This window comes from Herpailurus yagouaroundi, unplaced genomic scaffold, assembly GCF_014898765.1.
Source record: "Herpailurus yagouaroundi ecotype Mexico unplaced genomic scaffold, PumYag 28, whole genome shotgun sequence".
Taxonomy (NCBI): domain Eukaryota; kingdom Metazoa; phylum Chordata; class Mammalia; order Carnivora; family Felidae; genus Herpailurus; species Herpailurus yagouaroundi.
Genome location: NW_024412376.1, coordinates 89,197,455 through 89,223,202, shown reverse-complemented (window position 1 = coordinate 89,223,202; position 25,748 = coordinate 89,197,455). Strand labels below are relative to the sequence as shown.

Below are 25,748 nucleotides of genomic sequence, written 5' to 3'. Positions count from 1 at the left end.
AATAAGTGCAATTGGAAATAAGAATTTAATACCTTCCTAATTAAAAAAAAAGTATTTAATGTCTCATTGAAAGCATACACTTAGATAAGTGAAGGATCTGTATTTGAGTATGAGTGTGAGTGTTCAGTCAGGATCACAAAAGACATTCCATTTGACCCCATCAGAGGTTGAATTCCTGTGTTCAGTTAATCTTCTGGGACATCTTATATTCCTAGCTTAAAAGCTAGCCAAATATTGTAAAAGCTCCTTGCAAAAATATTATTGTAAGTCTGGTGATCTAATTTATAGCTTGTTTTTGTTTGTCTCTCTGATACAGAGTTTCTTTATCATAGGCTTGTTTTTAATGTACAATTTGAAAGTTAAGAATTTTCAACGTTTTTACAAGGTTTTACCAGTTACAAGATGGAATGTTACCCACAGAGTGAATATTTTTGTTCCCTTGAAAAATATATTGTTTGTGGAAACGGAAATATACTCATTTTGCACATCATTATGCCCTTTTGGAAGCCTGAGATAAAAATATCGTAGAGAGCTTATTTAATAAAAATTATGATATTAAGATAGAGAGTAGCCATCCCATCTTTTATTCAGATTTATTCAGAAATTTGGGTGAATTGATTTCCCCAAATGAAAAAGTTCATAATTGTCGCACTTCCGATGTGTATTTAAAATCATATAAATCACAAATATTCATTTATTGCCTGAGTTATTCTTTCACACAAATAATTACTGAAGACTTAAATGCCAGGCACTGATATGAACTAGGGATTAAATAATGAGTAACAGATAAATATATAAATAAAGTGATCTGAGATAATTGTGTTACTAAGATAAATTCATATAAAGGAAATTTGGCTTAGGGAGGGATTACTTGGGTTGTGTGGATCTCTGAGGAGATGACGTTAATGCCATCACCTGAGAGAGGAAAAAGAGTCAGCCATGTGATGACTTGGGGTCACCGTTCAAGGCAGACGAAACGATTGTGGAAACCCTGAGGCGAGCAGGAGTGTGGCAGTTACACAGAACGGAAAGGACAGTGTAGCCAAAATGTGGTATGTGACCGGAAGCATGATATAAAAATGTCATACATATGCGTATAACTTACATTCTCCATACTGTCCACAGCATATGGAATGGGAGGTTGTCTTCTGTCTAACTACTTTCAAGACAGATTTAAAAATAAAGAACCAAGGTGGTATGTCAAAGGTTTGTCAAAGCTAAATAAAGTACATTCACTTATTCGTGCTGCTCTCAGCATAGGTATCAATTTAATGCTTTTCCCATTAGACCCACTGGAAACTTACGAAAAGGAGGCATTATTATAGTATATGTTGGTAACATATTTGTAGGGAACAGCTATAAAACATACATAAAGGCACTAAAAAACAAAACTTCCAAGATACAGAAATTAGACATATATCGGGGCACCTGGGTGGCTCCGTCAGTTAAGTGTCCAACTCTTGGTTTCAGCTCAAGTCATGATCTTGGAGTTTGTGAGATTGAGCTCCGCATCAGGCTCTGTGCTGTTAGCACAGATTGGGATTTTCTCTCTGTCTGTCTGCCCCTCCCCTGCTTGCTTGTGCGCACGCTCTCTCTCTCTCAAAAATAACCTTTAAAAAAAAAAGAAATTAGACATGTAATACTTTATTCATAGTTTAGTGACGGATTTGACAGTTTAGTTCTGTCTATAAAACTTACCAAGAATTGTTTGAACTCATTCCTTTTTGTTTACCCATTCAAGAAAATTACTTAAACCAAGTAATTCCTTGCTCATTCTTTCCAAAATAGACGTCAGTACTCCAGGATAGTAGGAAGCAAGGAATGATAAATTCTGAATCTGAGACTCCCGATTTGTAACTCACTAGTTTCTACCCCTGAGTTTCCACTTCAAAATAGGAAGTTCGAGTCAGTGGTGGACTCCATGAAGCCCTTCCAGATACTGCTTCAGTAGAGGACTTGATAACCGCTGCTGCTGCTGCTGCTGCTGCTGCTGTGTGTGTGTGTGTGTGTGTGTGTGTGTGTGTGTGTGTGTGTAGGGGGCAGATAGCCTTCATTCATCAGCCCCTTCACATGTCACCTCAGCTGCAGATGCCCCTTTGTCCAAAGCCACAGCTTCATGAGCTGCACACATGCAGTGAGCTGCCTGGAAGGAATGGGGGGAGTGAAAAGCCTGGTCGTTTCAGCCCAGGTAGGGACAACCTGGAAGGGTCATTCTAGATTGTAAATCCCAATTTGGACCCGACTTGCATGGGTTCTTCTCACTTCTTATTCTCATCTTCCCTTCATTCTTTCTGTCTTTGTTGCTTCTAATCCCTTGAATTTTCAACCCGGATCACAAACAGCATTTAGGGAAATCATTAAAGTGAAAGATCAGGTTAGGGCAGCCTGCAAGGTGTATGGAAATCAAAAAGAGATACATTGGGGCGACTGGGTGGCTCAGTCGGTTAAGTGTCTGACTCGATTTCAGCTCAAGTCATGATCTCCGGGTTCATGGAATTGAGGTCCACATCGGGCTCTCTGCACTGACAACACGGAGCCTGCTTGGGACTGTCTCTCTCTCTCTGCCTCTCCCCCAGCTTGTGCATGCTCTCTCTCAAAATAAATAAACAACAACAAAAAAAAACCAGGGTAAAGTTCTTTGCCTTGAGTGAAGGACGTTTATTTGGTGATTACATCAGAAGCATTCTGGAAATAATGAATAGGTGAGGCTGTTTAGAAGTCAAATATAGTCAAGGCTATATGAATCAATGAAAAGCTTCAAAGTAGAAAGTTAGGATGAACTCTGAGTAAATGTAATAAACTCTTGTAACTGGCAAGCAACACTTAATAAAATAACAATTTTGTATGTTATAATTTTCCATGTGTAACATTTTAGAATAAAATATATTAGCCATTTAATAATCAGTTACTTAATACATTTTATTTGAATACCTCTGCTCTTCACACCCTTAAAAGTTTACCTTCTGTTTTCTCCTGAGGGAGATATTCCTGCTGAGTTGCCTTTGGGAACGTGTAGGGGGATAGTACAGATCTTCCAAGATCAGGAGGATGCTAGTGGGGGACTGTGTAATGCTCTGAATAATTTCACCGAATGAAGTGTGGTCCTTCCCCAAATGCCTGTGGTGTGCCAGTGAGAATGACCGGGCTGAGGGCAATTCCTCTCTCTCCCAAGATTTTCTTATTCCTTCCTATAATTCCAGCCACACAAACTCACCCACAGTGTACCACCTCCACTCTCCGTAGTGACAGTAATCTTCTTTCTGAAGTAATATACTCTTTAGTTTCTACCACTCCGTTCCTAATTTGTATTATGGGTATTTGTCTGTGTGTCATAAATCTTCAGCTAGACTAAGAGCTCTTTGAAGACAAGAGTCTTAGTATAATAATAAAAATTGGAAGGAAAAGTCATTCCGGTAGGCATGGTATATCTTTCTGGATGTAACTGTGACTGTGTAAGTAAGATCTATACATTCAATATATAAATAGATATTTAACATAAATGTATATATAAATATAAATATATAAGTATACAAATACAGAAAATATGCATATGCAATTTGAAAGTAGGTGTTAGGATTGTAAGATTCCTGGCTGGCAAATTAATTCTTAAGTTAGAAATATACTGGATTAGCTCAGGCTGCCACAACAAGGTAGCACAGAGTAGGTAACTTAAATGACAGAAATTTATTTTCTAACAATTTTAGAAATTAGAAGTCCAAGACGAAGGTGCCACCAGGGTAGATTTCTGGTGAGGCTCTTCTATCTGGCTTGCAGGTGACCACCTTCTCACTGTGTCCTCACATGGCCTTTTTTCTGTGGACACACAGACAGCGAGCTCTGGTGTCTCCTCTTTCTATAACGATACTAGTCTTCTCGAAGACCTCCTTTAACCTTAAGTACCTTCTTAAAGGCCCTGTATCAAACTACTGTCACAATGGAAGGTTAGGGCTTCAACATACGAATTTGGGAGGGGGGGAACAATTCAGTCCATAATACATACCAGCTGCATTTCTATACTAATACTGATTTGACAGATTAGCATCTTAAAAAAAAGGTTATTCTTAAGTAGGGTCACTGACTTGGATGTGGTTTGAAGGATTGTTGTTATCTCTGTTGTAGTGTCTCTTTTTCTGTTTTGGGTAACAGCTGTTTGTCTCCATGCCCTGTATACCTAACTGGAATATAAGCTCTTTGAACACAAGAGTTATAGTGTCCCCACCATATTTGGCACAAGTTAGCACTAACGAATGGTTCCTAACATAAATGCATATTCTCCAATTTCCTAATTCTTGAATTTTAGGGAAATCATTAAGAGCGTCGTGTACATAACTTTTAACTGAATATAAATCAGATTTTTATAAAAAATCAAGACATTAATATCTGTATTGTAGGTAAAGTGGAATCAAAACTAAATTGCTTGAAAGAATTCTACCTTGGGCAGTCTGATTGGCAAGAGTTGATGCTTTCCCCTGGCGTTATCTGTTTGATAAATGTTGTGGAAGGTACTTTTTAAAATTAAATGAACATTTGTTTCTTAATCCCTCTTCCTTTGTGTTTTTGATCTGTTTCAGCATGAACAGTTCAGTGACTCCTGTGATAAGACAATACATGACTCATTTTAGAAATGCATATATGAAATGCTTAGTCATATGACTGGAAAAACCAATAGACAGAATTTTATCATTCCTAAGGAAATGAAGAAGTTTGAAGTTGAGAGTCTAGTCTACAACATCAACTGAAAAGAAGCAGCAGCTCTATTATTAGCAACATATTAATAAATGGAAAACTCTTAATAATATGTGGCTTACCATAGTAGAGAATTATGGGAGGCCATAGAAAATTTCATTGGAAGATAAGTTTAAAAAAACGTATATACCTAAAATACATCATTGTGTCAGGCACCATACAGTTTATCTTAAGTTAAAGGGTGATTTTCCTGATCTCCCCATTTTTTTGGTTTCTACTATATAGTAAAATATTTATCTAATAAGTAGTTTTAAGATGTTCATGCTTATATAGGTCTATAAAAAGAAATAAAAAATAGCATTTTAGTTAGCAGAAAGATGTATAAAATTATCATGATCAACACATACTTTTACCATTCTTTTATCTCCCTTGCTTAAGTGATGGTAGGTTCTGATTTTTCATATATTATGGTTAAGAATAATGTGTGATATAGATATCTAATTTTCAGAGACTCAGAAGGAGGGAGGAGTAACTGCCTCTCTCTTTGGAAGGAAAATAGTCCAAACTCCAGTCACTGGTTACATTTCACAAAGCTGAAACAGTACTAGGGGGGAGAATCCTGTTATGTATAAGCTGTCCCATAGAACTAAGTCATATCCATATGCTTTCTAGCTAAAGGTCATCAGAACAGATATTAAGTTACTTCTTGGATAGAAACCTATCTTTGTACATTTGTTGAAAATATAGCAAAAAAATTCATAATTATTTCCAAACATACTCTTTTTACAGCAGGTTTTTAAAAAATTTTAGTTTGTGCACAGATGTTTCTATAACCCACATAAACTAGATTAGTGAAGAAACACAGTTTGCTGACCTGAGACTTGTCTTCCTTCAGTTGCTTTTTCACAAATATACTGGACTCCTGTAACATATCCTCCCCCCCCCACCCAAGGTTTATTCATTTTTGAGAGAGAGAGAGTGCGAGCAGAGGAGGGGCAGAGTGAGAGGGAGAGAGAGAGAATCCCAGGCATGTTCCTCACTGTCATCATAGAGGCTCATGCAGGGCTCCAACCCACAAACCCTGACATCATGACCTGAGCTGAAAGAAACCAAGGGTCAGATGCTTAACTGACTGAACCACCCAGGCACCTCTGTTACATATCCTTTTTAAGACACATGTCATTTCAGTAAATTATCTAATAGTATTATTCTTCATAACCTATGCAAAGAAATCAGGAATCATTCCCTAGTTCTCATATTCCCACACATTTTTATGAAGTGTAAGAATTAACAGGTGGATTTGCTTAAAAATACACAACGCAAAGGCTTCCACAACAGAATCTAATTTTAGAAAATAAAAATAATAACAGCCAGATAAAATCTTTTAGCTGAGACCATCATATACATTACTGCAAAGTATGTTCATCAACCTAGAAAATAGTCCATAGGTTTAAAAAAATGAGTATATAACCAAACACTAATTTTTGTCTATTGCAAAATATGGAACATTTGTAATTTCTCTCTTCGTTTTCTACTGGTGGATTATACTGTCCTATGCAAATGCTGGTTTGGTGACTGCTGTATAATGTAAAGGTCGCCACCTGTTGAATATAAGTGATTACTACACTTCAGTTCCTTGTGAGACTGGTACTTTAAGATCACTGAAGCAAGAAACAATAGTTTCTGTCTACTCTATGTATTTTCACACACAAATTGTTCATTTCTCTGTTTAATTATGGAAATACTTGTGTACGTTTTCCAAAAATAATTTGGGAAGACTACCACTTATAAAGTTTTTAAAGAAATAAAAATCAGTATTTGTAATACACAAAAATTCTTTCATAGTCCATATGTTTGTTGTTGAAAGATATAAACGAGCAAACAAAAATCATCCAAATCCAGAGGTAAATACTGAAAAAGTTGTGGTTTATTTACATTCTGGATAGAATTGAATGCATTAAGTTCCTTAGAAGTTTTACCAGCCCACCAGTACTTCTCTAACAATGCTATTTGGATAAATCTTTCTGCTTCACTTTTAGAGAGGGAGATTATACAACAAAATTATTTTATTGAATTAAACTCGAAAGTAAAAGGAATGTAACTTCTCGACTAAAAGTCAGTACTATTGAAGGCTCCTCCTGCAGTTTACTTTTTAATTTCAAAAAATGTCACAACTTAAATTAATTTGATACTTTGATAATAGGCTGTCTTCATCCATGATGGAAGGCTTAATTGTCTATCCTTGGTCGTTATTCAGTTTTACATATTTTAGTCATGTTGAAAGATCCACAAGACCACATTTTTCTATCCTTATGTGAAGTTGTATTTTTTATGATAGTATGATTTTATAAAAGAAAATTGAAATAATGTATAACATAATGTATAAAACGTAGGTATGGATATTTAGACGTCTTAATTTTCCATTTCTTAGTCAAATTAAAGAACTCTGATTTCAAATTAAATCTTAAAAGCAGTCTTAACTATGTCTCTCCTTTCATTTTTCTCTATGACCACGAACAGGTGTATGTTGAATCCTGCTGCTTGGCCAACTTTGTGATAGGTATTCATCTTCCAGTCACACCTAATTAATTACTCATGAAGAGTCTGCATTTATTTCTTTGAATAGAGTGTGTTAAAACTAGGATGAAATCTGTGCAATTTTTTGAGTTGGAAGTACATATTTATTTTGTCTTTTCATGTACTTTATTCTTTTTTCCCAATATCCTAGTAATTCATAAGAAAAAACTGTTGACAGGGGTGCTTGGATGGTTCAGTCAGTTAAGCGTCTGACTTCGGCTCAGGTCATGATCTTGTGGTTCACGAGTTCGAGCTCCTCGTTGGGCTCTGTGCTGACAGCTCAGAACCTGGAGCCTGTGTTCATATTCTGTATCTCCCTCTCTCACTGCCCTTCCCCCCACTCACGTTCTGTCTCTGTCTCTCTCAAAAATAAATGAACATTAAAATTTTTTTTAAAACATTAAAAACATTTAGAACATTAAACAATTTTTTGAGAATGAGTTTCTGAAATATTAATGAGAAGTAAAGCTTTTATTTTTTTATTAAATGTTTTTATTTATTTACTTTGAGATAGATAGAAAATAAGTGGGGCAGAGGCAGAGAGAGAGAGAGAGAGAGAGAGAGAGAGGGAATCCCAAGCATGCCTGTGGTGTCAGCTGGCACAGAACCTGACGAGGGGCTCAATTTCATGAACCATGAAACCAAGGCTTGAGCCTCAAGAGCCAGACACTTAACTGACTGAACTTAACTTCCCAGGTGCCCTGAGAAGTAACGCTTTTAAACAGACTTGCCAAGAAGTTATCCTTTGTTTACCGCAATGGAATCTAAGGTTTCTTATGAAAATCGGTAAATCTATTAGCCGAGATAGTGAAACAGTACCTCATGCATGTTAAGAAAATGTACATTCACTCACACAAATAACATTTAAATATAAATACAGTATAAATAGAAGTAGAAATAAATTATTTCAATATAAATTTAAAACAGCCAGACATTAATTCAAGAGATAAAAAAGTGATGTTTTCTAGGGTTTCTGTAAATTAACAAATGCCCATTGTCAAAAGATACAAACAAGCAAACAAAAATCAAAGATAAATACTGAAAAAAAGTTTAGGTTTATTTACATTCTGGAGGGAATTAAAGTTTCAGGTAGTAAGGGATTCTAGAGGCATGTGGGTAGTTCAGTTGGTTGAGTGTCCAGCTCTTGATTTCTGCTCAGGTCATGATCTTACAGTTCGTGAGTTCGAGCCCCATGTTGGGCTCTGCACTGACAGCACGGAGCCTGCTTGGAATTCTCTCTCTCTTGTCTCTCCCCCTCCCCTGCTCTCTCTTTCTGGCTCTCAAAATAAATAACTTTAAAAAAAAAGAAAGGGATTCTAGGTGAGCTCTTGGTAGTCCTGTTTTTCCTCAATGATTTATCACTCAAGTATTGAGACAACTTACAGATGAGATTTGCTGAGTAATGCTATATGCATAAAAATAAGTCCTGGAGAGTAGGAAAGAAAATAGAAGACTTGAACAGGTAAATGTAGTACTGATTTTCAAAAAAGAAAAAAACTTCGGAACTATAAACTAGTTTGAACTTGAGGTCATGTGGAAAAAAATCTGGGAGGCTTTTTTTTTTTTTAGATTCTCAAGATTCCTCACTTACGTACAATACCCAGTGCTTATCCCAACAAGTACCCTTCTCAATGCCCATCATCCCTATTCCCCACCCCCATCAACCTCTGTTCTTGTTTTTAAGAGTCTCTTATGGTTTGTCTCCCTCTCTGTTTGTACCTTATTTTTCCTTCCCTTCCCCTGTGGTCATTTGTTAAAATGACCCAAATCCCATATGCGTGAAATCATAGGGTATCTGTCTTTTCCTGACTGACTTACTTCACTTAGCATAATAACCACGTTGTTGCAAATGGCAAGATTTCATTCTTTTTCATTGCTGAGTAGCTTTCCATTGTGTATATATACCACCTCATCTTTATCCATTAATCAGTGGATAGATATTTGGACCTTTGCATAATTTGGCTATTGTTGATAGCGCTGCTATAAACATTGAGGTGCATGTGCCACTTTGGATCAGTAGAACTCCAGTGTCCTTTGGATAAATTCTTAGTAGTGCAATTGCCTGGTCATAGGGTAAATTCTATTTTTAATTTTTTGAGGAAACTCCATACTGTTTTTCCAGAGTGGCTGCACCAGTTTGCATTTCCACCAACAGTGCAAGAGGGTTCCTCTTTCTTCACATCCTTACCAACATCTGTTGTTTCCTGAGTTGTTAATTTTAGGCACTATGACCACTGTGAGGTGGTATCTCAATGTGGTTTTGATTTGTATTTCCCTGATGATGAAGATGTTGAGCATCTTTTCATGTGTCTGTCTGGCAGCTGGATGTTGTCTTTGGAAAAGTGTCTATTCACGTCCTCTGCCCATTTCTTCACTGGATTATTTGTTTTTTGTGTGTTGAGTTTGTTCTTTATAGATTTTTAATACTAACCCTTTATCCGATATATCGTTTGCAAATATCTTCTCCCATTCTGTCGGTTCCCTTTTAGTTTTGTTAATTGTTTCCTTTGCTGTGCAGAAGTTTTTTATTTCAGTGAGGTCCCAATAGTTCTTTTTTTTTTTTTTAATGTTAATTTATTTTTGAGAGAGACAGAGAGAGTGAGTGGGGGAGGGACAGAGAGAGAGGGAGACACAGAATCTTAAGCAGGCTCCAGGCTCTGAGCTGTCAGCACAGAGCCCAACACAGGGCTTGAACCCATGAACTGTGAGATCATGACCTGAGCTGAAGTCAGACACTCAACCAACTGAGCCACCCAGATGCTCCCCAGTAGTTCATTTTTGCTTTTGTTTCCCTTGCCTTCAGATTTGTGTTGAGTTACAAGCTGCTGCAGCCGAGGTCAGAGAGGTTGCTGCCTTTTTCTCCTGTGGGATTTTGATGGTTTCCTGTCTCACAGTTAGTCTTTCATCCATTTTGAATTTATTTTTGTGTATGCTGTAAGAAAAGTGGTCCAGTTTCATTCTTCTGCATGTTGCTGTCCAGTTCTCCCAGGACCATTTGCAAAAGAGACTTTTTTCCCATCGGATGTTCTTTTCTGCTTTGTCAGAGATTAGTTTGCCATATATTTTTGGGTCCATTTCTGGGTTCTCTGTCCTATTCCATTGGTCTATGTGTCTGTTGTTGTGCCAGTACCATACTGCCTTGATGATTGTAGCTTTGTGATACAGGCTAAAGTCCGGGATTGTGATGCCTCCAGCTTTGATTTTCTTTTTCAACATACTTTGGCCATTCAGGGTCTTTTCTTCTAGCTCTGGGAAGAATGCTGGTGCTATTTTGATTAGGATTGCATTGAATGTGTAGATTGCTTTGGGTAGTATCAACATTTTAACATTATTTGTTCCTCTGATCCATGAGCATGGAATGTTTTTCCATTTCTTTGTGTCTTCTTCAATTTCTTTCATAAACTTTCTATAGTTTTCAGCGTTCAGATCTTTTACCTCTTTGGTTAGGTTTATTCCTAGGTATTTTATGGTTCTTGATGCAATTGTAAATGGGATTGATTCCTTGATACCTCTTTCTGCTGCTTCATTATTTGGTGTATAGAAATGCAACCAATTTCTGTGCATTGATTTTTTTTTTTGTCCTGCGACTTTGCTAAATTCATGTATCCACTCAGGCAGTTTTTTGGTGGAGTCTTTCAGGTTTTCCATGTACAGTATCATGTCCTCTGTGAAGAGTGAAAGTTTGACTTCTTCTTTGCTAATTTGGATGCCTTTTATTTTGTTTTGTTGTCTAATTGCTGAGGCTAGGACTTCCAATAGTATGTTAAACAGCAGTGGTGAGAGTGCAGATCCCTGTAGTGTTCCTGATCTGAGGGAGAAAGCTCTCAGTTTTTCCCCATTGAGGGTGATTATTAGTTGTGTTCTTTCATATATGGCTTTTATGACGTTAACATATGTTCCTTCTATCCTGACTTTCTTTAGAGTTTTTATTAAGAAAGGATGCTGTATTTTGTCAAATGCTTTTTCTGCATCTATTGACAGGATCATATGGTTCTTATCCTTTCTTCTATTAGTGTGATGTATCACCTTGATTGAGTTGCAAATAATGAGCCAGCCCTATAGCTCAGCAATGAATTCCACTTGATCATGGTGAATAATTCTTTTAATATACTGTTGAATTCAATTTGCTAGTATCTTCTTGAGAATTTTACATCCATGTTCACCAGGAATAATGGCCTGTAATTCTCCTTTTTAGTGGGGTCTTTGTCTGGTTTGGGAATCAAGGTAATGCTGGCTTTATAGAATGAGTCTGGAAGCTTTCCTTCTGTTTCTGTTTTTGGAACCGGAGAAGAATAGGTATTAACTATTAAATGTCTGGTAAAATTCCCCTGGGAAGGCATCTGGCCCAGGACTCTTATTTGCCAGGAGATATTTGATAACCAATTCAATTTCTTCACTGGTTATATGTCTGTTCAAATTTTCTGTTTCTTCCTGTTAGAGTTTTGGTAGTGTGTCTAGGAATTTGTCCATTTCTTCCAGATTGTCCAGTTTGTTGACATATAATTTTTCATAGTATTCTCAAATAATTGTATTTCTGTAGTGTTTGTTGTGATCTCTCCTCTTTCATTCTTGATACCTATTTGGGTTCTCTCTCTTTTCTTTTTGAGCAGTCTGGCTAGGGGTTTATGAATTTTGTTTATTCTTTAAAAAAACCAGCTCTTAGATTCATTAATGTGTTCTTTTTTTTTTTTTTATTCTATATTATTTATTTCTGCTCTATTTATTTCTCTTTTTCTGCTGGATTTGGGCTTTCTTTGCTGCTGCCTTTATAGCTCCTTTAGGTGCAAGATTAGGATGTGTATTTGGGACCTTTCTTTATTATTATTTTTTTTAACGTTTATTTATTTTTGAGACAGAGAGAGACAGAGCATGAACGGGGGAGGGGCAGAGAGAGAGGGAGACACAGAATCAGAAACAGGCTCCAGGCTCTGAGCCATCAGCCCAGAGCCCAACACGGGGCTCGAACTCACGGACCGCGAGATCGTGACCTGAGCTGAAGTCGGACGCTTAACCGACTGCGCCACCCAGGCGCCTCTTGCTTCTTGAGATAGAGCTGAATTGCAATGTGTTTTCCTCTTAGGACTTCCTTTGCTGCATCCCAAATGGTTTGGACTGTCGTGTATTCATTTTCATTTGCTTCTATATATTTTTTAATTTCTTCTTTAATTTTCTCGTTGACCCGTTCATTCTTTAGTAGGATGTTCTTTTACCTCCATGTATTTGGGGGCTTTCCAAATTTTTTCTTGTGGTTGATTTCAAGTTCCGTAGCATTGTGATCTGAAAATATGCATGGTATGATCTCGATCTCTTGTACTTGTTGAAGGCTGATTTGTGACCCAGTATGTGATCTATTTTGGAGAATGTTCCATGTGTACTCGAGAAGAATGTGTATTCTGCTGCTTTTGGATGAAAAGTTCTGAATATATCTGTTAAGTCCATCTGGTCCAATAGGTCTTTCAGAGCCATTGTTTCCTTACTGATTTTCTACCTAGAGGATCTGTCCATTGCTATAAGTAGAATATTAAAGTCCCCTATAATCATGGTACAATTATCTGTACATTCATTTATGTTTGTTATTAACTGATTTATATATTTGGGTGTTACATGTTGTGGGTGTAAACATTTACAATTGTTAGCGCTTCTTTTTTTTTTTAATGTTTTATTTATTTCTGAGAGCAAGAGCAACAGAGTATGAGTGGGGGAGGGGCAGAGAGAGAGGGAGACACAGAATCCAAAACAGGCTCCAGGCTCTGAGCTGTCAGTGCAGAGCCTGACATGGGACTCAAACTCACAGACTGTGGGATCGTGACCTGAGCCGAAATCAGATGCTTAACCAAATGAGCTAGCCAGGTGCCCCAATTGTTAGCTCTTCTTGATGCATAGATCTCTCAATCATGATATAATGCCTTTCTTCATCTTTTGTTACAGTCTTTGTTTTAAAATCGAATTTGTCTGATACAAGTATGGCTACTCTGGCTTTCTTTTGCCATCCGGTAGCATGATAGATGGTTCCCCATCCCCTCACTTTCAATCTGCAGGTGTCCTCAGGTATACAATGAGTCTCTTGTAGGCAGCATATAGATGGATCTTGTTTTTTTATCCATTCTGATACCCTATGTCTGTTGAGTGGAGCATTTAGTCCATTTACATTCAGAGTGATTATTCAAAGTTATGGATTTAGTGTCATTGTGTTGTCTGTAGGTTTTGTTCTTGTGTTAGTCTCTGGTCCTTTGTAGTCTCTGCAGCATTCCACACACAGAGACCCCCTTAGGATATCTTGCAGGGCTGGTTTAGTGGTCATGAACTGTGTTAGTTTTTGTTGGCCTGAGAAAGTCTTTATCTCTCCTTATATTCTGAACGACAGCCTTGCTGCATATTTTTCCTGTTCAGCACATTGAATATTTCCTGCCATTCCCTTCTGGCCTGCCAAGTTTCAGGAAAAGTGTCTGCTACTACCTTTATATGTCTACCCTTGTAGGTTAAGGGCTGTTTGTCCCAACTGCTTTCAGAATTCTCTCCCTATCTTTGTAGTGTGCCAGTTTCACTATGATATGTTGTGGTGTTGACCTGTTTTTGTTGATTTTGAAGGGAATTCTCTGTGCCTCTTGGACTTGGACAACTGGTTCCTTCCCCAGATTAGGGAAGTTCTCAGCTATAATTTTTTCAAATAAACCTTCTGCCCCTTTCTCTCTCTTCTTCTTCTAGAACTCCTATGATATGGATATTGTTTTGTTTTATTGTATCACTTAGGTCCGTAATGCTCCCCTTGTGATCTAGTAATTTCCTTTCGCTCTTTTTTTCAGCTTCATCATTTCCCATAATCTTATCTTCTGTTTCACCTATTTCGCTTCTCTGGTTCTTTCATCCTTGCTGTCACTGCATCTAGTTTATTTTGCATCTCATTTATAGCATTTCTTAATTCGTCGTGACTATTTCTTAGGTCTTTGATCTCTGCAGCAACAGATCCTCTGTTGTCTTCTGGGCTTTTTTCAAGCCCAGCTATTCGTTTTATGACTGTTATTCCAAAGTCTTTGTTATGTGTCCTGCACCTAAGAACACTTCTATATTAAAGAGGGCCTGGGACTTCAGGAAGTGTTTTTGGAGTATGTTGTGTGCACTCTGTTGTTGTGTATATGACTGCTCTATCCCACTGGTCATTCTTGTACAGGGCTTCTCCTTACTCATAGTGGTGGATTGTTTATGCCTTCCACACCAGGTGTGCTTTGATTTGTTTGTTGAAGTAACCCAGGAAAAAAAGGAAAAGGCAGGGGACCTGATCCCCTACAAAGAGAGAAATGAAAGGGACAAAAACAAAAACAAAAAGACTAAGCAGAGGATCAAAGGAACTATGTGTCTTAATCCAGAGAGAGAGAAAGGAAAATAAAGAAGAAAGAGATATAGAAAAGGTGTAAAAATAATAGAGTGAAAACGCCGGGTTAAACAAAGAAATAAAGCAGAGATAGAATGAACATAAATACGCACATATAATTAGAATTGACCAAAACTCAAATCAGAAACTATGAGCCTGATTCCAAAGGAAAAAATGAAGAGGGTAGAAAGAAAAAGAGGAGAAAAGAGAAGGAAAGAAAGGAAAACAAAAGAACAGCAGACTAACATACAAAACTGCAGGACAGCTGTCTGTTGGTGCCTGGGACTGTGCTGGTCTGGAAGAGAGGCCTTTGGGTCACTCAGTGTCAATCCCGCTCCAGTAGATAAGCAGTTACGGGGCACGGAGGGGTGGGGTTGGTGTAATCAGGTCCCGCCTCCACTGGGGGCTGCTGTCCTGTTCCCTGAAGTGCCTCCGTGTTGGTGATGGGGGGAAAAATGGCAACACTCCCATCTCTCCTCCCCAGACCAGGTGTCTCAAACCACACTCTTCCGGCAGCCCTCACAGAGCAGCACAGGCAGCTGGCTTGCCCTGCTTCACAGTCTCCCCCGCATCCTCTAGGCACTCGGCTGGGATTCAAACAACAATGTCTTAAAGAATCGCACACCACCGGGACCCAGTTCTGGAGTAGCGCCATTCCACCCTGCTGATATCGCTGGTGCCTGCAGGGTCTTCTGCCCTTGGTGTGGGCAATAAACCCTCTTCCCACAGTACTTGAGGGAGGGGACTGTTCTCTCCCAGTGCTCCCCTGAGATCACTACAGCACCCCAGGGGCTGGCTTCCAGGTGCTGGCTCCCCTCCCCCACAGGCACACGCACATGGCAGTCAGGCGCTTTTGAAAACTCCCCATCTTTGGCTCCTAAGGCTGTTTGCAAAGTAGAGACTGCAACTCTCTGTATTTCTCATTCCCCATTCCATGGTCTGGAGAAGTTCTTCCCTTGGCCTAACTCAATACCATGACCCACAGCTTCTCTTTCCCTCCCTTTTGTCTCTCCACAGAAGAGGATCCCTCCCCTCTGTGCCTGTGCCGTTTTATCTCCCCAATTCGCATACATGCACCTCTGTGCCACCAAGCCATCTCCCTCCACAGATAGATTTCCTGGGGTTCCAAGCTGACCTCAATACAGCCAGGTTTGAGGGACTAGGGAAATCCCATTCCCCATACCTCTTCACCATCTTAACTCCTCCTGTCCTAGGAGACATTTGTAAAGCCTTGCTAGTGAGCACTCAGAAAAGGACAGAATTGCCAACACCCAGAATTAAGTCCTCAAGAAACAAATCACAGCCAACTTAACACATTTTCAATAAATTGCGGGAAATGTCAATTTTAACAAGTCATGAAAGCAAGGCTTTTAAGGTACCACTGAATTTAATGAGGTTAATGATTATCAAATTTCTAGATTCATAATAGTTGAATTGAATCAAAGGATATTGTTTTAAAGCACGAGGACTTGAATGAGGACTTCTATAGCTTGCTACCTAAATTTGTGGGTATCATGAGGTCAAGAGGTATGGCTCACTTATACGTTAACCAGAAAATGGACCAAATGTAGTAGAAAAAAGAACAAGAAACTTAATATGGTTATGTGCAGTTTAGACGAAATAATTTTGCTCTTCTGGTAGAGAATTTGTGATAGGGGATGGATAAGGTTAGCAAAAACAAATATAAAAATATTAGGGATTTTAGAAGAAAATAAACCCTATAAAAGTCATGTCATATGGTTCTTAAAATTATAAAGCAAGCAGTAGTTTGATTCTACACTTGTAAAATCTCACCATCTCACCTGTCATATCATATTTAATCCTTGGGATTAATGTCTGACAATTATGTAGGTAATCCCAAGAAAGTCAATTGAAAAATCCTGGGACAATTAAGCTGTCCAGATATGAGGCAGGTATGAGTGATTGATTTTACCTGATAATATGGACTTTTCCTTAACTTAAATCTACAGCTGTGTCTTCTTCTTTCCCAAACATTCTCACTTAGCCTCAGGCTTTAGTGATCCCAGCTAATTGTTTATTACATACACATATAATAAATAAATCCAGCAAGTGTTTGTGAAGTACTTATTGTGTGCCACTCCCTATTATAGATGCTTGGTTTATAACAGAGGCAAGGTTCTGTCATGGACTTACAGTCTAATGGAGCAGACATGCAATAAAAAAGCAAATAAACAATAAAGTTTTATGTTATGATGTTATTCTATAAAGAAATAATATAGGACAATATGACGAGTATAATGAGGGAAAGAGAGGAGTGAAGTCATTACACACTAGTTAGGGAAAAAGAAGGCATTTGAGTTGAAACATGAATGACCTGAAGGCGTTAGCCATGCAAATATGGAGAAGATAGGCTCTGTAGGCAGAGGGAATAGCAAGTGCAAAGGCCCTGAGACAGGATTCAGCATGGTGTGTTTAAGGAACTGAAAGAGACCCACTGTGACTAGGGCATTTTGTTTGTTTTGTTTTATTTTAATGTTAATTTTGAGAGAGACACACACAGAGCACAAGTGGGGGAGGGACAGAGAGAGAGAGAGACACAGAATCTGAAGCAGGCTCCAGTCTCTGAGTTGTCAGCGCAGAGCCCAACACGGGCTCGAACTCACAAACAGTGAGATCGTGACCTGAGCCAAAGTCTGACCTGAGCCAAAGTCGGAAGCCCAACCAACTGAGCCACCCAGGCGCCCCGGGGCATTGTTAATAAAGGAGAGAGAGATGAGAGATTGAGTGAAGTAGTCAGAAACTAGATCATTTTTTGCCTTGTAAGTTGTGTTAAGGGATTTAGATTCTTATCCCAGTTAATCAGAAAGCCCAATATAGGATTTTAATCATAAAGAGATCACTCTGAATACTATGTAAAATTGATTGTGAGGGAGAAATAATGAACATAGCAGACTAGTTATGTGAATTCCCTTAGTTCAGGCAAGAGATGATAGGAGCTTAGGCCAAGGAGGTATTAATGGAGAGTGAGAGAGTTGGATGGGTGTATATTTTAGAGGAAGTACTGACAAGAGTGTGGAAATACTGAGGGGCAGGGGTTGATGGATAGAGAAATGCTGCTAAGATTGTGTGAATTTGGTAAAGATTAATTTAGTTGGTAAGAGTCCGTGGTAAATGTCAGTTCAGTATAGTAAAGAAGCTAATAGACTCAAGATGTAGAGGAGTAAGTTACAAAACAAAGAGGTGCTTAAAATCCAGATTTTAGGTGTATTATTCTTTTTGATGAAAAATAGAGGCTATGAATTCTGGAGTGCATGGCTGAGATATTCCAGACCTAAGATTTAGCCTTAGAAGAATTATCAATGAAGTGAAGAAGCCAAAGAATTTAGCCGTCAGGTTATTCAGTGATTCAGCGTGACAGCACTAAAGTCAAGAAAGATTGTTGGGATGAGGTAAAGAGGAAGAGTGAGTCGGGCTTCTAGGAATAGCCAGCAAAATAGTACTAAAGACAGGCAAGTGTGTACGATTGAGGTACAGAAGACAGGAGAAGAGAAGGAGTGGTCAGCTGGGTTTCATACCAAGACTAAGTAAAATGAGGAATGTACTCAAAAAGACAAAACTGTACGATTCTACCTATATGAGGTATTAAAGACGATTCACAGAACAGAAAGTAGAGTGGTGGTCACCAGGGGGCTGGGGGCGGGGGGGAGAGGAGTTGTTCAATGGCGATAGTTTAAGATTTGCAAGATAAAAATGTTCTGAAGGTCTATTTCACAGTGAATATACTTACGACTAATGAACTGCATGTACGCTTAAAAATGGTTAAGAAGGTAGTTTTATGTTGTGTTTTTTACCACAATAAAAAGAAAACGAGGAACACAAACTGTCAACTGAATTTAGCCACAGAGAGATCATTAGTTACCTTGACAAAAATATGGTTTTATAAAGCTTGGAGGATGAGGCCCACTTGAGGTGGTTAAAGAGTGACAGGCAGGTGAGGAAATGGAGACAGAGTTGCTGGAGTGAAACTATCATTCAGCTTGACTTTTAATAGGAATAGGAAAATGGAAGGGAAAGGTAGTTTTGTTGTTCATGTGTTTTATTATTATTTTTTTAGGAGAAATTATTTTATAATTGGGCTTTTGGTGTTTTGTTTCCTTTGCAAAAAGGCGATTTTATTAAAGTACAGGGACAGGATCCATGGGCAGAAAGAGTTGCACTGGGATTTATACTACAGTGTTTTGTTTTTGTTATTGTGTTTAATTAATGTTTATTTGTTTTTGAGAGAGAGAGAGACACACACACACACACACACACACAGAGCACAAGCAGGTAAGGGGCAGAGAGAGAGGGAGACACAGAATCTGAAACAGGCTACAGCCCAGAGCCTGACACGGGGCTCAAACTCACGAACCACGAGATCATGACCTAAGCTGAAGTCGGACTCTTACTGAGCTACCCAGGCGCCCCTGTACTATCATGGTTTTGAATGGGGACTCAAAGCATGCAGTGGAGAGGGAGATGGAAAATGCAAAGGAAATATATCAATTGAAGCCCCTGAGAAAAAGGGAGGAGGTGGAATACACAGCATAGGATCTTGCGTTTGGGTAGTTGTCAGAACTGGGGCAAAGAAAGACAGGTCCATTCCCTGGTCCTGCAGAATGGTAAATTAGTAAAATGAGCAGCCTCACACCTGGACAAATTGTTAGCATGGGTCCCCATTAAAAAGCATGGAAAGAGACAATGTCGAAACTATGCAAAGAAAGACAATTGATGAGAAAGATAATGCACAAATGGCTCTTTGTTCAGTTTTCCTAAGAAAAGCAGACTAAAAGGCTGCAAGCCCAGCTCTTCAGACATACCTGGGAATGATTTAAGTCTTCATACCTCTCTCTGGTAAGAAATGAAAACTCAAGTAACAGACAAAGCAGGAAGTTTGGCTGCTGCAGAGGTGACATGAATTAGAGCTTCCTCCCAATCCTAAAAGGAATAAATATTAGGGGATGGCAGAATTAAAGTAGATACTGATGTCTGTTCCATATTAAATGAGGTAGTTCAAGATTTTCTTTTTTTTTTTTTTAATTTTTTTTTCAACGTTTATTTATTTTTGGGACAGAGAGAGACAGAGCATGAATGGGGGAGGGGCAGAGAGAGAGGGAGACACAGAATCGGAAACAGGCTCCAGGCTCCGAGCCATCAGCCCAGAGCCTGACGCGGGGCTCGAACTCACGGACCGCGAGATCGTGACCTGGCTGAAGTCGGACGCTTAACCGACTGCGCCACCCAGGCGCCCCAAGATTTTCTTAAGTCTAGTAGTTTTAGAGGTTGGCTAAGCAAAGAAATAGGTGTGCATAACTCATGGGAAACCTGCCAAGTGCATTTGTTTGGCAACTTGGAAATCTGGCTTTAGAAGATATTTCATGAATTATGTGAAGTTTATTCTCAATTGGCACTCATTTTTCCGATCAGCACATTTCATGGAGGTATTGCAAGACCGAACTCCACCTTATCCCTTTTCTTACCTGTCCTCATTAATATAGTCATATGTAGACATTGATAATTCTTTATGTTTTCTCTTTTTCTTCTAGACTACTGATAGTTCTTTATGTTGTAAAGGGCATTTTTAAAGATACTTTTAGAGGTCTAGTAATTTCTTGCAAAGGGCATTTTTAAAGATCCTTTTAGAGGTCTAGTAATTTCTTAGATGATGTGACCCTTCTTGCTTAGGCAGTATTATAGTACCTGTTTAACCTGATTGCTGTATAGTCTTTAGAAGGTACAAGTATTTTCTAAGAAATATATGTATATTGTAAGTGACTTCTGTATTTGAAAACAGTAAGTTTCATTCATGCATTTATTCAACAAATATTTATTGTTTACATTGTGGTAAGCACTTCACTTATACCAGTAAACATAATGGTCCCTAACCTCAGGGAGCTTCTAATTTAGTGAGGGAATCCAGATTTAAACAAATAACCCCACAGACTATATGATTTCATTAGTAACAAGTTCTGTGAACAAAAAGTACAGGGTATTTTGAAAGCATAGGACCTGGGCAACCTAAGGTGATTTGGGGAATTATTGAGACCTCCCTGAGAAGGTGACATTTAAACTGAGGCCAGAAGCATGCTTAGGAATTAGCCCAGTGAAGGTATGGTAGAGAGGTAGGTATTGAAAGTGAGTGGTAGCAGACTGTGCAGAGTCCTAGAGGTGGGGAGAAACTTGGCCTTTCTCAGGAAGAGAGGAAAAAATAGTTGGATTGGAGCAGGGCAGAAAGGAAGAGCTCTTACTGGAGAATAGGGAGCCCAAAACCACAGGTGTCTTTAGAGCAGTGCTGCTCAGCGACAGACAGGGTCAGATTTGTGTTGTTAAAAGTTTACTCTGGTAGCTGTGTAGAGATGTTATCTCTAGGACAGGGGTCAGCAAACTGTTTTTGTAAAGATCCAGATAGATAGTAAATATGTTAGGTTTTGTGAGCCACCTGGCCTGTCACAGCTGCTAACCTGTGTGCATAGTGTAAAAGCAGCCCTAGACATATGTAAATGAGAGAACCTGGCCGCTTCCCATAAAGCTTTACTTAAAGCTCATTAAAACGTCTGAGAGCTGAAGTTTGAATTTCATGTAATTTTCATGTATCTGGAATGTTATTATTCTTTTCAGTTTTTTGAAATGTTCTTAATGTTCATGATTTTGAGAGACAGAGTGCTAGTGGGGAGGGGCAGAGAGAGAGGGAGACACAGAATCTGAAGCAAGCTCCAGGCTCTGGGCTGTCAGCACAGAGACCCACGTGGGGCTCAAACACGTGAACTGTGAGATCATGCATGACCTGAGCCGAAGTTGGATGCTTAACTGACTGAGCCACCCAGGCACTCCTTCTTTTCATTAAAATAAGAAAAACCATTTAGGGGCTCCTGGGTGGCTCAGGTAGTTGAGCATTTTGATTTTGGCTCAGGTCATGATCTCACAGTTCAGGAGTTTAGCCCCACATCAGGGTCTGTGCTGACAGTGCGGAGCCTGCTTGGGATTTTTTTCTCTCTGCCTCTCCCCGACTCGTGTGCTCTCTCTCTTTCTCAAAATAAATAATAAATTTTAAAAAAATTATAAAAAGCATTTTAAAATATGAAAACCACTCTTAATTTATTTGGTCCGATAGTCATGGTTTGCTGACACCTGGTATAGGATTTACAGTTCTTATTGTTTAACATTTCTACTCTGTCTCTTAAATGATACTTAAATTCTACCATGACATTTTTCTTTAGTTATCTACCTTGTTTTTCAACACTCTGGTAAAGGTATGACCAATGCTAAATAAAAAGTGGGAATATAACTTCTCTCCCTTTCTATTTCTGTCTTAGTGTTCCATTTTCTATTCTGAAAATCCATGTAACACGACTGACCTATTTTTTTATTCACAGGTTCTTTTTTTTTTTTTAAACAATGGGAAATTTTGTATTTCTCCTATTTATTTTTTCTTCCCAAAGTGTTACACATTGTGTTTTCTTCTTTCAAGCCTCACACTGAATTTTTCATTTTTTTTTTTTAACCTGGTGGTAGTTCTTCTAAAATTTAATTCTGGCATTCAGAAGAAAAAATGGTATGGACAGGAGAAAAACAAAGTAAAAAATAAAGCAACACAATTGCATGCAAGCATTTGTTGTGTGACTGGATAAAATACTTTGTTTCCATGGAGATAAACATCTGTGTAATTCCAGATCTGCAAGCACAGCATTCTGACTTGATAAGATGTTTTTAGTTGCTTTCTTGCAGTGCCCTACTCAGACAGCCACCCCACAAGATGCTGGAAAGAATTATGTAGTGGAAATAGTACAGACAGACCTGGTTCAAATTCCACCTGACCCTTACTAGGTATATGATATTGGGCAACTGAATTAATTTTGTGGAGCCTAACTTCCCTGAAGCATGCAAAGTACATAGTCTTTTGTACTTTGTATTGGATACCTACATAGTACATAATACACAGTGTTGGGACTAGGTGTATGGGAATTCCCATCCACCTTTCTCCCACACGGAGGTAGCCATGTTAAAAAAAATGGGGGATGAGGACAGCCTCTGTTTGGTGATGGTGAGGGTGTTGGTTTTGGTTTTAACTTTTTGCAGATATGAAGTTAAAGAACAAAAGCTGGAGTTTTTCCCAAATGGAACCAGTGTACTTAAAAGGTGGATAGATGATAAGTGTCTGTACTTTTCCTTAATATTTCCTTTGCCTTGCTTATTTTGCTTCTGAAAACTTAGGTTTGACAGTTCTTGGGAAGACCTACCTAGGAGTGGACCTCCCCGACCCGCAGCACCTCAGGTTTTACATATTGGTAGCCAAGTAGCCACACTCTCCAAAGTGACTACATATTCTAGGTAGAGTCTTTTTTCCTTTTTGGTATGTCTAAATTTTAATGCTAATGATGCAATTAAATACTAAAATGGACTAAAAGGGAACAAGTGATCGTAGATTACAGAACTGACATCATTAATATATAGACAAGAAAGCTTGGCGCTCAGCTGTGGAACACCACTTTACGTTGATTTTATGTTTCTCTCTCTTTTTCTCTCTCTCTTTTGTTCAGATTCAAACATAAATATAGAGTTAGGGTCTATGCCTTCTATTTATTCGTTGTGATTTGGAAAGTCAGCTCCCTTGAGTTTGTTATAAGTCTACTGAATTAGAGCATCACTTCTAAAATAGGAGCACTAGAGATCTTATGTTCTGGGTGCCCACACGTCTTCTAAAGATATTGAGGTTACTTGTAAGATTGTACAGGACTGCACTCATGCTAAGTCCTTTTATATGAATATTTATGATACAATGCCATGAAAGAAATTCATTACAGTTTCCTTTTCTTTTTTAAATAGAATTAAGTTTCTTATTATTCTCCATTACTTCCCCCAAATAGTACCCATTGCCTGAAAGATGCAGAGTAATCGAGAAATTCACAATTGAGGCATTTGGTAACTTGATTCATCCACATTGCATGACACTCGTGTTACCCTACTCTGACACTAATAGCATCTTTCTTTTCTCTTTTCTCGCCCCATTCTTTCTTTCCTAGCCATTCACGACAGTTGCTAAAACATAGCGCTACAGTTCAGTTAAATTATAGGCTTGGGAAAACATTATACTTAAACAACTCTGTATAATTTTTAAAAATGGCTTGCCACTGCTCTTTAATTTGCTTTCTAACAGTTTGTAAAGTTATAGCCAGTGGAACTAGGAATAATGGATTATCAAATCCTTCCAACAAGGAGAAAAGACAGTTTCAGACACCTGAGCTCTCATTTAAATTAACCTGAGTTAAGTTTGGCACATACTTGCTTTGTGTTGGAGGTGGCCACTGTCACCATTTGTGAAAAAAGTGATCATAGAATGGTGAGAATGTTTATTAATAACTTGCACACATAAAGGAGGAGAGACCATAGGTTTCACACTGTGCATTTTAGATTTTCTTTTTACTTAATAAAAAAGAAATTCTCGGGGCGCCTGGGTGGCGCAGTCGGTTAAACGTCCGACTTCAGCCAGGTCACGATCTCGCGGTCCGGGAGTTCGAGCCCCGCATCAGGCTCTGGGCTGATGGCTCAGAGCCTGGAGCCTGTTTCCGATTCTGTGTCTCCCTCTCTCTCTGCCCCTCCCCCGTTCATGCTCTGTCTCTCTCTGTCCCAAAAATAAATAAACGTTGAAAAAAAAAAAAAGAAATTCTCAATTTCAAGTTGATAACCAACTTGAAAAATATCACAGCCCTAATGATGGAATGTTAATTCCTGTCCAGGTGTTTGACCTTTTCTAAAAGACCAAAGGAAAATATTATTATTTTAATCATAAGAGTTCTGGAAATAAAATTTTATACCAGCATTTTTGAGTCTTGACAGAGCTAACTGAAAATAGGAGTATAGAACATTAGGGAGAGTGGTGTTTTAGTCATATTCACTTAAACTGTGCTGTTTATTTTACAGGGGTGCTTTTCTTCCCCAAAGAGGTTCATTCTCAATATTTTAAAGTTATTTCTTATTCCTTTTAATATGTATTGCTGCTTCTGAATAGGCAGCTGGTTGTACCTGCTTCTCTTGAAAGCACAGTCTCATTAAAATGTCAGGCTCTGGGTGTATATCATCTCTAAGGTAAAGCTCTTTACGTAGAGGCTTTTTTTTTTTTTTTTTTTTAATTTTTTTTCAACGTTTATTTTTGGGACAGAGAGAGACAGAGCATGAACGGGGGAGGGGCAGAGAGAGAGGGAGACACAGAATCGGAAACAGGCTCCAGGCTCTGAGCCATCAGCCCAGAGCCTGACGCGGGGCTCGAACTCACGGACCGCGAGATCGTGACCTGGCTGAAGTCGGACGCTTAACCAACTGCGCCACCCAGGCGCCCCAACGTAGAGGCTTTTTAGAGAAATCGACATAACCTTCCTTTCTCTGCTTACAGAAATTCAAAACATCATGTTTAGATTTATTTTCTACTTAGATGCTGACAAATCAATCCTCACATGTGTGATGTATGATATTGATTTAACTTTAAATAGGATTAGCGTCAGAAGTTAAATACATTCAAAAGCATTTGTATCTCAAAAATCAGTTTTATGGAGGATTATATATCAAATTTTAATTTCCGTGAGAAATCATAACAACAGTAAATAAATGACCTGACCTTCTGTTACACTTCTGTATTGTACCTTTATAATGTCTATTAATGTAGAATGTTTACTATCTTACCTTTATTATGCTACCTCTTCTCACTTTCCCTTTTTGTTCCTCTCCTCTTTTTTTCCCTTCCCCACCTATCAATTTAAGCAGCAACACAAGCAGTGTGGCAACAAGTTCTTTGGAAGGTTTTCGAAACTTTTCTACCTTCTCTTCTCCTGCTAGATACAGTGCTGCGGCTCTGAGCAGCGCAGCTGCTACTGTGTCTGCTGTTCTTGCTGCAAAAACCAGGTAGAGCTTTATGTGCAGGGTGTGTCTTGTGTGATTTCCAACACTTTTCACAGCCTTACAGGTCACCTCAAAGAAGACATAGCCATTTGAAACAGTCACAGCTCTGTGTGAGACCTTGATTGTGTTGTGAACGTTTTACCCGGGTCATAGACCTCTCCCACAGTGTTTCTTACTGGTTTTTCTTTTTTAAGTTTATTTTTTTATTTTGAGAGAGACAGAGACA

General features: G+C 38.6%; 1 protein-coding gene across 15 annotated transcripts in view; it reads left to right on the top strand.

The window, feature by feature from the left end:
• Positions 1-25,748, top strand: part of PDLIM5 (PDZ and LIM domain 5) — a 224,962-nt gene that overhangs the window by 137,650 nt on the left and 61,564 nt on the right. Inside the window, exons 9-10 of one of the 15 annotated variants that reach the window (XM_040478297.1) lie at positions 22,844-22,960; positions 25,388-25,525. The exons of 13 other annotated variants lie outside the window; for them this stretch is intronic. In XM_040478297.1, coding sequence (XP_040334231.1) covers positions 22,844-22,960; positions 25,388-25,525 — 255 coding nt within the window. Of the gene's footprint in view, positions 1-22,843; positions 22,961-25,387; positions 25,526-25,748 lie in introns of those variants that run through there. One more of the 15 variants, XM_040478274.1, reaches the window with a different exon arrangement.